The 13,736-nt window shown below is 34.0% G+C and overlaps 1 protein-coding gene across 2 annotated transcripts in view; it reads left to right on the top strand.

The window, feature by feature from the left end:
• Positions 1-562: 562 nt before the first annotated feature.
• Positions 563-13,736, top strand: part of LOC106108991 (insulin gene enhancer protein ISL-1) — a 41,924-nt gene continuing 28,750 nt past the window's right edge. For both annotated transcript variants that reach the window (XM_013290373.1, XM_013290372.1), the window contains exon 1: positions 563-969. In XM_013290373.1, coding sequence (XP_013145827.1) covers positions 864-969 — 106 coding nt within the window. In that variant the 5' untranslated portion in view covers positions 563-863. The remainder of the gene's footprint in view (positions 970-13,736) is intronic.

Genomic DNA, 13,736 nt, shown 5'->3' with positions numbered 1-13,736 from the left:
AATTACGTATAGGTATATTTTTAAGTACAATTGAAATTTAATTTAAAACAAGAAATGTAAACATCATTTTTTGACTTAGAAATCGATAGATTCAGTATTCATTGAATCATTATTTCCAATTATCTCAAAGAAATATAAAATCGCAAACCGCCATAAGAATTGTAGACCAATAATAAAATAAAACCGCACAAGATCAAAGCCACGAGACATAATCAATAAAAAAAAACAACCACCAACACCGTAGATTAACATGAACAGATTAAAAATAAAAAGAAAACCGAAACGCGGATTCAAAACATAAATCATGCTCATTATATTCGAACAGGATTATTTTTTACGCGAGAAAATGTTCAAAAAAAGCAACCGAAGGCTCCGAGGGGGGCGCCATCTTGTAGGGTACAGTCGCTTTGGGCGGGAAAATTATTCTCAAACGACCAATCTGAGTTACCCATTCAAAAAGGCGTTAAAAATCCCACCAATAGGGTTATGGGTAGGTCCACTCATGCGCTTTGGCGCCGATCCATAGAATTATACGTAAAATACGGCAGTATTGGCTCGGCCGTCGCCGCGATAACACGTCTGTGCTATCGAACTTTTTGTATTAGAACAAAAAATGTCGAAGTGCTTACGGACCGAAAGTGTTGTATCTTTTTAAAAGTGTTATTGTGATAGAAACTTGGTATATTAAATAACTTTAGATAGAATATTGATCTGTGTGATTACATCAGTGATAGGAAGTATCATTTCGTGATAGACTTTTTGCTCTCATACGTGATAGGAACAGCGGTCTGTATATCGAACGTGATAGGAACTCGGTCGGCAATCAGTGATAGGAACTGTTACGGTTATCATCATCATCAGTGATGGTGATGGCCAGCGGCGGCGGTGGCGGGCTGGTGCAGTCCCCACCGGACATGCTCCATCATCACAACATTATGGACACCTCGTCCCACGTCGAAATGATGCCCAGTGAGTACCTAATTACCAAAGAATTATTTGCCTTAATTACTTAGTATTAGAAATGCGAAAGTTTAAATGTATGGACGTATGTTAGAAATTATCTCGAGAATAACTCTACGGATACACATAGGCTACTAAGTTTTTTTAATTTCGCCCGGAAGAAATAGCAGGCGTCAGTTAGTATTACCTACATAAAATATCTTTTACTTACATTTCCCAGTGTTACTCTCACATTTATGTTTTTGTATAGTATTTAATATTGTAAATAGGAATTATTGTTTTTTTTTGTATTTTTGTATGTATTCCTTTCACGTAAAAACTACTGGGCTGATTTTAAAAATTCTTTCACCATTAGAGAGGTAATTTAGAGGTAATTTTTTATTACTTCTTACATTTCACGCGGGCTAAGTCGCGAGCAACAGCCAGTAGTATTTAAAGAGGAAAGAATTGTATTTGTGTTTGTATTGAAATAACTCAAAAACTACTGGTCCGATTTAAAAAATTCTTTCACCATAAAAAGCTACGTTATCGCTAAGTAACATAGGCTATAATTTTAATTTCACGTAGATAAAGTTGCAAGCATCATATAGTAATAGTATAAAGGGGAAAAATTTGTATTTTATATGTAACGAGTAAACTTTAAAATTACTGAAACGATTTCGAAAATTCTTTCACCATTAGAAAGCTACATTATCACTGAATAACATAATCTAGGTTTATTTCTAGAAAAATAATACCTTACAAGTAAAGTAAAATTAAACCTAACCTTGCCTACAACACTGGAATAAATAAGCGTTTAATTTTCCTAAAAAAAACTTGATTAAAAGCTAAAAATTCAAATTACATTAACTACAGTTAACTAGCGGTGAACACGCAATGTTTAACTAACACAAATTAATAACTAACATAAATATTTATGTACACGAATACGCTATTATACGTATTTTCAATTACAATTAGTTTTCTGTTATCCTTAGAAAATATAATTCTAGAAAGAAGGTGTTTCAAGACCCTTAAGGTCCGTTTCTGCCTACCCCTGTTACAGGGCGAGTTATGTTGTATCTTGCATCACTCTTATTTACTCTGATACGAGATTTATTAAGCCTAGTTTTAGTCCCATTTCCTTCGCACTCTTTTGTTAAGTTAAGGATGGAAAGGAAAAGTGGATTTGACGGTGGAGGAGACGCATAGAAAGGGTAAATATCATCTTTATGTGCGTCTCCTCCAATCAATCAAGAGTGGGCAGCGCATCTGCAGTTGCGGATGTCTATGGGCAGTCGCTTCGCCATTTCGGCGGATTAAGGTGGCCGCTTGCTCGTTTGCCACCTTATAATACAATTTTTTTTTCTACTCTAACGCCCCCTAGCCCACGCACATAACTAGACTTTTTATCAACTGATTAGTCGGGCATTTAATATGAGAATGTCCATACATTGGTGGTAACTACACTGATATTGTTTATAATTTTAGCTTGAAAATCCGTTCAAATCTTGAGTCTACGGTTTTCACGTTTACAAAATTTGTAAATTCAATTCCGGTAAGCAAACTTCAGTAATCGAATCTAACAACTTCGTAATCTTGCATCGAGTTTAACCAATAACTGAGTAAAGGGGGTTCGATTGATTTATAAATTGGCAGGGGTGAAACCTACCCCTAGCCCGTTATTTCTGCTAATGCAAGCGAAACCAACCATTAGAGGGTTGGGAGATTTATTTGCTGAGTTGTCTTAGCATTGGATTGATTGTTAGTGATTTTAAGAATACTTTGATTATGCAGAATTTAAAAAAACAATGGAAAAACAATCGTATAGTGTAATAAATAGAATGCATAATTGTCCTACTGCAGAAGGGTAATATTTACGCGGCAATATCGCATATATTGTTATTATTTTAATACGAAAACTTGTTTTATTATGAAATCTAGCTTTCGCCCGCGGCTCCGTCCGCGTGGAATTAAAAAAAGAAAAATGAATAGCCTATGTGTTCTTCCAGACTATCCTCTACATATATACCAAATTTCATCGAAATCCGTTCAGCAGTTTAGGCTACAAACTCTTACAAACATCCATCTAAACTTTCACATTTATAATATTAGTATGATTATGAAAATCATTTTGTTTTCTCTACATAATACTAATGTTATAAATGTGAAAGTTTGGACAGATGTTTGTAAGAGTTTGTAGCCTAAACTGCTGAATAGATCTCGATGAAAATTTGGTTTAAATGTAGAACATAGAACACACAGGCTACTTTCGTTTGTTTTTTTAATTCCACGCACATCAAGTCGTGAGCAACAGCCAGTAGGTATAATTAAGAAAAAAAAACCAAATTAAAAAGATATCAATATATTTATGTAAGTCGTCAATAAGTACATTACGTCTTACTAATATTGTAATTGCGAAAATTTCCAGTATAGCATGTATTTCGATTAAATTTGGTAAACGTAAAATACTTTATGGAAAATCACATAGGCACCTCTAAGCAGTGTTTTTAAATGCAAATGTACTGAATTAGGAAGTCATTTTTATTAGACTGTAATTCAAAAATTTAAAAACAAAAACTTTTTAAACTTTTTATAATTCGAAATATTTTATCTGTAGACGTGCTTTCCGTTGACGAAGGATTTTCCCACCATTTATTGTTTGGGTTTTTTCTTAGTCTTACAATGTTTCATCACGAATTTTTAAGTCCATTAAATACTATGTAACATCTCTATATAAGAACGCACATATTTGACTAAACTATCGCACAACTGCTTAGTCTCGCTTTGATTCCTATGACCTTATATGGAGGTTACAATACTCGATTTTTAGTTGTGCAAAACAGTTGAATGGATAACGAAACAATCGACAATCGCAATAATTGTGCGATTGTAAGCTCTAAATATATGTAAAAAAGGAAATATGTGAAACAAATCGAAGTTTTCTGTCTACCACTTTGAGGACGTGGATGTTATTAAAACGATTGCAAACTAGATTTGCTTAAAACTCAGTCTATGTTCTAGACTATAAAAGTTATTTCATATATTAATAATAATACACATTTAATCAGTTCCAAAACACACTGCAACACAATACAACATAATACACTTGAACAAAAAAAAAATACAAACGAGAAAAACGAAAACCAATCATTAACAATCAAAACTAATGACAAGAAAATTGAAGAGGAAAAATAAAAACAAAATATATAAACAATTTGACAATGCGTTGCAATGCAGAACTGATAGGGCCTTTGCTCAGCTATATGTTTTGTACCCTAGGGGTAAAAACGCTGATGTTCTGCAAAAGCCTTTATATTGACATTATTATGTTATTATTATTATTTCATATCATCGTCCACTTTCCCTTATCCCTTATAGAGGGTCGGCACAGTATGTGCTGCTCCATACATCTCTATCAGCCGTCATATCTGAATCCACAACTTTCTTAAGCATATCCTCTTTCACACTATCCATACTTTCTCCGGTCTTCCTCTACCTTGGTAGCCACATGCAATCTTAACAATTTCTGGTTTATGTCCCCGTCTCGCTTATATTAAAGATTAAATAAAAAAACAAACCCCGGGCTACATATATCGTTAGTACATTTTTCAATTCGCAATAATAGAAAGTGGACCAAGAACAATGAAATATATGGAGATTGCAAACGTAAAGACAAAAGAATAATGATAGCATACGATTAATCAATGACACCAACTATCACGGTCAAGATAAGTTAACTAACACGGAAATACGTAGAGATATACAGTAAAAAAGCTTAAAAAAAATCTCCAACTTATCCCATACATTAAGAGTGAAAAATGCCACGAGGTGAAGGCCACATATCAATCGACTTTTTTATATCAATTCGACTCCACGGAAATTGCTGTTGTGATTTGGAACGTAGTTAAATTATGTTACCTTACAAAGACGAATACTCTTTTTCATATCTAACAATACGTAATAAAATATAATTCGTTTAGGCTATTAATAATAATGCTTTGGATATATTTGAAGATTGATAGATAGGAAGAGATTTTTTAATGTACTAATGTGTTTTTTTTAATAACATAAGGTGGCAAACGAGCAAGCGGCCACCTGAATCCGCCAAAATAGCGAAGCGACCGCTGCCCATAGACTTCCGCAATTGCAGATGCGTTGCCTACCCCTATCCGACGGAGGAGGAGACGCACATAAAGACGATACTTCCCCTTCCTATGCATCTTCCTCCATCCTCCACTGTCAAATCCATTTCTTTTTATACTCTCCTTATAAGAACGGGGTGGTTTACCAGGAAAGGAACTTAAATTAGGACTCCGGCACCACATTCATCAGACGAAACACGGAATTGCTTCCATTTCACGCCTGTTTTCTGTGTGGTCGTGGTATTACTGGGGGCGTGCCGGCCCTGCACTGCTAACATGTTAAAGCGGGCACAACCACTGTTGAAATCAATAAAACCAGGGTTATGTGTTTTTAATGTCTTTACAGTTTGCCTTTATTCTTGCTTTAAATTTAATAAAATAACTAGATTTGGACCACGACTCTTCCGCGTGAAATTAAAAAAAAAGTAAGTAGCCTATGTGTTCTTCCATATTACCCTCTACATCTATGACCAATTTCATCGACATCCGTTCAGTATATTACTACAAAATCCATCCATCTAAACTTTCGCATTAAGATGGTGATTACATTTTACTTTATGTTTTATCATCGTAGATTTTTCAATGCTCTCAAAAGAAAAAATGTCAAGTTTTCGTTAACATACACTAAAAAGTTAAGAAAGACGAAATCTCTTCTATTCACCGCTCTGTGTCGGATACATAGTTTATTTTGAGGTTAAGTTTGCTTCAGTTTTCAAACAAAAAAGAAAACAATAAAAATGTTTTTAAGAAAAAAAGGTTTCTTACCTTTCCTATCATAAGTTCATTTAGCTTTTTCAAAATCACATATTAAAAGAACAATTGAGAGACGACAGTTTTCTCATAGTTGTGCGATTGTCGATTGTTTCGCAGCCAATTCAACTGTTTAGTTGCACAACTAAAAATCGAGCAATGCACCTCCATATAAGCTCATAGGAATCAAAGCGAGACTAAACAGTTGTGCGATAGTTTAGTTTAAGGCGTGCGTAAGCTCTTGGACTAACCTTTTGCTATTTCCTATAATTTAATCTCTCCCAATAGTTTGAATCCTGAGTACTACAGCACAGCTAGCATTGCAAGTTCAGCGGCAAAATGGGGATTATTAAAACGACACAAAAATGATAGACAAAGATGATACAGCAATAGAGGTCAAAGATTAAAATTATTGTCTCTGGTTGGCAAAGAATAAACGTTCAAATTGTTTCAACTGACAAGTAACTCGGTAGGTGATATTTGTCAGCACCTGACTTCGCATCGCCATAAACCCTCGGTGGTCCTTTGTAAATAACATAACCTATTTTAAACATTCAATGCTGGGCTAACTTATGCTGAGTTTCTGAAGTTTTTATTTATATTATCATTACCTAATGAGACCTAGTCTAGTTAATCTTTCAACGGGGTGATATTAAAGTTACGGAGATTAAGAATTCTATTTATTATCACACCAAAAATACTAACGAATCGTTAAAGGTAACTCGGAAACTGGATTATTCTTGTTAGGTTAATAGTGGTTTAACACTGCCGAATACTAGAAACATTAATTTTATTTTTTTCTAAAAAGAAATTCATGTTTTTACTTTTAAGATTAAGAGATAAAATAAAATTGTTATTAAAAAGCGTATGTTTAAGTTTAAGTTACTTAACGGACGCAGCTATTCGTTAGCAGATATTTACTTAGTTACAACTTAGGTTTGCGGACGAGCACTAAGTGTTTGCACAAATAAAACGGAGGCTTCTAGGGTGTTGCACCTTACTGAGAATTGCGAAATATTCAACCAGACATAGTGGCATGAACTAGCTTAGCTCTTACTGATTCTGTCGTTTATTTTGGTGATATTAGCAACTATCTATACTATTATAATAAAGCGTAAACACACACTTCTGTGTTGCCTAAGATGTCAGCAATTAAAGCATATTTTTGAATAATTATTTTTTTAATAAAAACTAAACTTACGTCACGCTTTAGGCCCTTTATTTTTACCCCACTAAACATAGGGGTGAATATTTTGGATAGAAAACCTAATGTGGGAAAGAGACCATAAGTTGCTGCCAACATCAAGGAAGCAAGGTTGTCATCATGTCATGTCATTTTGACATTTGTAATTTGACAAATATAAACAATAAAATAAATTTTTCATAATTTCATGCGGATGGAGTCGCACGGGGACTGCTAGTTTTGGTTATATATACAACTATTTTGAAAGTAATGTATGTAGAACGGGCGCACATCTTTGACTAAACAATCTTACAATTGCTGTGCGATTGTCGATTGTTTCGCAGCCAATTCAACTGTTTAGCACAACTAAAAATCGAGTATTGTAACCTCCATATAAGGTCATAGGAATCAAAGCGAGACTAAGCAGTTCTGCGATAGTTTAGTCAAAGATGCGCGCGCTCTGAAGACAAAAAGGGCTGTATGGCGCGTGTTGAGGTCTATGATCACCGAATTACCGATTTACAGAGCTTTATGGTAGGTTTTTTTCTTTTTATGACAGAGTTGGTACGTGCCTTTCGCACCTCGAGGTGATTTTCAACTGTTTGAGACTGGTTTTATATTTTAGATGGCTTTTGTTTTTAAAGTGACGTTAAATCGCTAACTATTGTCAAAAATAATTCCTTTATAAATCGCAATTGCCAGATTTTAAAAATCTTACTAATATTGTAAATTCATTATTATAGCCAAATATACAAAGGTAGAGGAAGACCGAAGAAAGTATGGATGGATTGTGTAAAAAAGGATATGCTTAAGAAAGGAGTGGATTAAGATATGACGGCTGATAGAGATGTATGGAAGAACAGCCCATGCTGTGCCGACGACGAAACTAATATTATAAATTCGAAAGTTTAAATGGATGTTTATTAGAGTTTGTAGCCTAAACGAGTGTACGGATTTTGATAAAATTTGGTACAAATGTAGAGGATAATCTGTAAAAACACAGGTTACTTACTATTGCTTTTTTTTAAATTCCACGCATAAATAGTCGCGGACAGAAGCGAGTAATAGATATACATTTCAAAGTTTGATATTTGTTTCCGTTCCTCTTTTGTTTAATACTTAAAGAACTGCAGCAGATCTGTAATCCAATTGGCAGCAACTTCCTTCATTAAAACATATTTAAACGGAACTGCGTATTACCATAGGACAACTAAGGTAGCATCGCTAATGCGAACATATGTATAGATACTAGCTTATCTAAGTTAAACATGTACTCGGCGAAATTATCTATACTTAAACGGTAAGTTACGACCTGAGTATCACCTGCGTAACTAAGTTACAATGTTATAACAAGACCGTAGACGTTTAACATAAATAACTTTATACTAGTCTTTACCCGCGACTTCTAAGCTTATTAAAAAAAAAACACCAGCCTAATTTAAAATCGGTCTAAGTTTTTGAGTTCTTCCTTTAACATCAAATATTACGCGTTCATTATTTGTTTGTCCCGTTTGCTAATAAAACTACGTAGTAGAAACGTAATAATAACAGCGTCTTCTATCCGGTTTCCCATCTACGTTAAACCATTTAGTTCTGTTGGTTCCTTAACTTCAAAAATGCGTTTACGTTCACCGTAATTCCTTTGAAACTAAGGTCATCTAACTCTGATTCGCTAGGAAATAAAAAAAATAAATGAAAACTTCAACCCAGCATGAAATGATCATGTTCCTTGTAAAATTTTGACATCCATCAGATTGTAAGCGTTTATGAAAGGAAGTATTAACGACCAGCTTGTTGCTCGCGACTTCGTCCGCGTGAAATTACAAAAACAATAGAAAAACATAGCTCATTGATAACGTAGCTTTTTAATGATGCAAGAATTTTGTAATCGGCGAAGTAGTTTTTGAGTAATGCAATAAATACAAAAATAAAAATCTTTCTCCTCTAATATTAGTATAGATTTCAATATATAGTCGTAAGTCCTTAGATATCGACATATGAAAAGTGTGGCATATAATGGGACCACCCTTTGACATAAATTATATATAATTTATCCAGAACCAATACAGAAAGCTCAGCGACGCTCATCGGGTAGTTAATTGAACATAAATAACTTTTGGCCGGCGCCTTGGCGTTACAGAACTACCAAAGATGTGGAGATACGAGTCACAAAGTACGCCGACACTATCCGCCGACATCCGACGTGTTAAACGTCCCAAAAGGTTTTCGGCTGAATAATTATTGTATTTAATTAACATACTTAAGTAATTATCCAATTTGATGTAAATAACAGTGCCAGGAGCGCGCCAAATGATAGACTCTGCTGTCCCATTACTTACGCGGGATGTGTTAATCTATCTCCATTGTAGACTTGATATATTTTGAAATATCTTTAGGTTCGAATTTTCCTTCAAATTGACATTATTTAGAGATTTTTACAAAGCGATTTTTAAGATAATTCTAGACAAGATCTTTGGTAACTTACACATAAAAGTGAGTTTGATTTTTAATATTGAACTCCTTACAAAGTATTTTAGGGACACAAACATTAAGGCAATCTGAATACGCAATACCAAATATGTTTAAAGTCCGTAAGAAAGTAAACCGCCGTTGTATAGATAATATAAACCTTATCGAACGCGTAAATTCTGTCAATTACAGACCATCGAGAACAAACTCGGAACGGAGTCTCTGAATTTCGCTTCGGGAGAGGAATAAAATTGAAAAAAAAAACAAAAGTAACAAAGACAACGGACCGCCTCGCTCTGCCACTGGCGCCGGCCACAGATAACGCGGGAATTTTTTTCCCGAACATTTCTTTTGTTTTTTTTTGTCTCTGGCGTTATAGTTCTTTTATGGGGGGACACTCGATAAAGCCGAGAGATTATTTTTTTTATACATCCAGATAGCAAAGGCAAAGGCAACCCGTTCGTAAGGTAATCTCAGTCATTGGAGGATTTCGAACGTTTTGATATCGGATAATAATTATTTTTTATTTCGTCTCATGTAGATTATAAAAGTCGTGTTTCCAAAATGATTTCTCGACCGAATTGATTAAAGTTTTTAATACCTCGATTGGCCCTGGGTTGTTTATGTCGGTCACTTTGCGATCCAATGATAAAAATTAACCAATAAAACGGTTTGTTTTACTTTGACTTTTCGATATTTATAAAATGAGTTGATTAAAACAAATAGATTTTGATATAAAAACAAAATTTACTATAATTTCTTTTGGTTTTAATCCGTTCTACTATGACTTACTGAAAACCTAAAAGCGGTTGAACAATCATACAAATATTATAAATGTGAAAGTTTAGATGGATGGATGGATCGATTTTTGTTAGAGTCTGTAGCCTAAACAGCTGAACGGATCTGGATGAAATTTGGCATAGATGTAGAACATAGTCTTACAAAAAACGCATAGGCTACTAACTTTTGTTTTTTCAATTCCACGCGGACGGAATCGCGGGCAAAAGCTAGTAGAGAAATAAAGGACCTTTACGTGTTCAGTTTTCTTATAAGCACCGCTATCCGTATTATTATTTAAAGTGATTAAGCAAATTGTTTACCATCAAAATTAGCCCATAATATTTTCAAAAGCAGTCAATCACGGCTGGCCACAGACAACGCCTTTTTGACACCTGTCAAATAAAACTGACAACTTCATAATTTTTTGCACCGTCTATTTTGGTCGATGACAATGGATTTTTTTGTCTCGTCTCACGCACTCTTTTTTGACGAATTGTTAAAATATTTCGTTCAAGTTGGAGATAAAATTGGCGCCTTTATTTTATCTTTTGTTTACAAGATTGTGATTTTTCTGTATACATTGATTGGGTTTGTTAATTTACAGTTAAATGTGTTAACTAAAAGATTGTTGTTTTAAGTAACTTGTAGCAAATTTTGACAGATTTAGGGTTGTCCAAATAGTTACTAATGCTAGGTTGCTGAGGTTTCCATTTATTTAATCATTACCTAGTGATTCGTTAGTGTTATTTTGACGTAAGTTTGAATAGAGTAATACACAAGTTAGGTAGTTCGGAAACTCAATTCATGAATTTAACCAAAACAATAAGGAATGGTTAAATGTTGTTGGAAAAACGGTATAAATGTCCGTTTTAACTTTAGGTTAATACGGGAAGTTATAGTGACTTGGTATTTAGTAAATTGCTTTGAGTTTCTAATTATAAAAATATAACAAACACTATAATTTGAAAAGGGTCTTCTGATAATTGGTTTCTTGTACATACTGAAGAAATGCGATTTTCTATTTTTAAATAAGAGAAAGCAAAATGAAGATATCATCGATGCCCATAGATTTTGTCGATATGCAAATTTGTTGCCAGTTTTTACGGAAATTCTGGTTAATTTTAAATGTTTTATTTACTCTTTTTTCATATTCAAAATCGACTTCAAAAATTTTCTCCAAATTACCACTTAGGGTACTCACAGACCACTTTTTGGTAACAAAAACTATACATACTCGTACTTACTCGCTCGCACCTATATGTTCGTCTCTGTTTACACTCCTCAGCATTAACTAGGATACGTTAAGACAATTGTCTAACAATGATGTCACTTTCAATAGTTTCTCAGGGACAATCACTTAAAATAAATTTATCAATCAATTATAGACTTTGCGTAGATTACTTTGGGTGCATTTTTGTATGTAAGAATTGAGAAAAAAATTTTAGGCGCCACAATTTTGTCGCCAACGTAATGTCGCGCCGATGATATCCGGTGTGTGAAAGAGAGAGGGCTATTGTTTTATTTTTTTTTACGGACCCCATTCGGTCAGTGACCATGGCGTTAAAATATTGTGCCCTAATGATTTATTGGCCAACTTCGGTTACGGGCTGACGTTCCAATTTTTTTGGCTCCGAGTGTACACTTGTGATTAATTTATGATGCGAAAGTGAGTAATTTTAACATAATGGTAGGCTACAGATAGGCTAAAGTTTAACGACAAAAAAGGACAAAAGAGTTCATTTCGAACCGGTTCAAACTGGATCTGAAAGGGAACTAGAGACTTCTGGCTTCCAATTCTTTCTGGCACTTTTCACTTACATATTAGAATCAGTAAAGAGATCAAAAAAAAATCCTTTAGCGACTTTTCCATACTGAACCAACTTAGTTGACCAGAGCCTAAAATCACTAACATATTACCATAAGGTTTTCACGCTTTTTCGTTACAACGACATTTTTAAATATAGAAATTCAATGTCTATAGTGTTAGCAAACAGTTATCGACTGATTATTGTTGTATTCACACGGATCAATAACTTAAGCCACATGTTTAACTTAAGTGTGACTTACAAATATTATTCGATTTTCATATAGGTATTGTATATCAATTATATGTTTGTCGATTAAATTCCATCACACGTTTTTCAATACGTGATGTTAGTCTGCGGTCAATACTCTGTGGTAAATAATCTTTGATCAATAATCTATGGTTAGCTATGAACTGTCAAAAATCAAAAAAAAATTGCTTTAGTGTTTTTCTAAATAAGTTACATTGTAAGCAATGTTATCTATTATATTTTAAATTGTATACTTGAAGTTTGAGAGGAGCCCCAATGGTTGAGAAAATAAGGAGTAAAAGGTTAGCGTGGTATGGGCATGTTATGAAGAGATGAATCGCATGTCACAAGAAGGACGTTAGTTAGAAAGAGATGGATGGATTGCTATAAGGTGACATGATCAAGAAGGGAGTGATGACTGAGATGACTGATGATAGTTATTTGGAGGACGAAAACCCGGTGCGCCGAACCTAGTGGAATAACATTAGGCAGAGGAGATGATGGTATACTGAAATACTAATAAATTATAGTTCTTTCCGTATTTGTAAACCGTTACATTACAGAATTAAAATAGCTGAAAACAAAGCATTCATAATTTTTATAATTTTTTTTTACTAAGTGTCAAATCCAAAGAAGTTTTTTTTAAATCCAAAACAGAAGGCAAAGGTTTTATTATTTTACAGCCAACCATAGAATCGGGTTACAAGGTGATTTTTTTGTTTTTTTTTATCCGCCATCCCGAGCCATCATTCGCGTCGTCATAAACCCTCCCAGTAGCTCCGATCTGTCAAATTTACTCGTTTTTTTGTATAAAGCCAGTGTCACAGTAAAGTTAAAATGTTCATTATACGATGATTTTAATCATGTGATCCAAAACATTTTATTTATTGTAATTTACTTTACAAAAAACATGTGTTTGAGGAAACATTGTTTAGTTTAAAAATTATATTTCTTTATATTGTTTAAACTAGCTCGTATCAATCTTACTAATATTGTAAATGCGAAAGTTTAGATGGATGTTGTTGTTGTTTGTAGCCTAAAAGGCTAAACGGATCTCGATTAAATTGGCATAGATGTAGAGTATGGTCTGGAAGAACACATAGGCTACTTAGTTTTTTAATTCCACGCGGACGGAGTCGCGGGCGAAAGTTAGGTAATTATAAAAAATACCGTTACATTATTTTCGATGCATTACTGTTATTTATTACAACTTTTCTTGTTTTCAGTCGATTTGTATTTGTATGTACCATATTTCCTCAGTGTACCACCAACCTTACCTAATCCCGTCTTAGCTCCCAATAATCCGACATATGAAGTATTTAAACGTGATATCTCACAAAAACAACTGTAAGCTTAATGCAAATATCGACCACATTTACATGTAAGTACTTAATTGTTAAAGTCCAAATTAGTGTG

Source organism: Papilio polytes, unplaced genomic scaffold (assembly GCF_000836215.1).
Source record: "Papilio polytes unplaced genomic scaffold, Ppol_1.0 DF821400.1, whole genome shotgun sequence".
Taxonomy (NCBI): Eukaryota; Metazoa; Arthropoda; class Insecta; order Lepidoptera; family Papilionidae; genus Papilio; species Papilio polytes.
The sequence above is the reverse complement of the archived record's forward strand: the minus strand, read 5'-3'. Positions and strand labels throughout refer to the sequence as shown.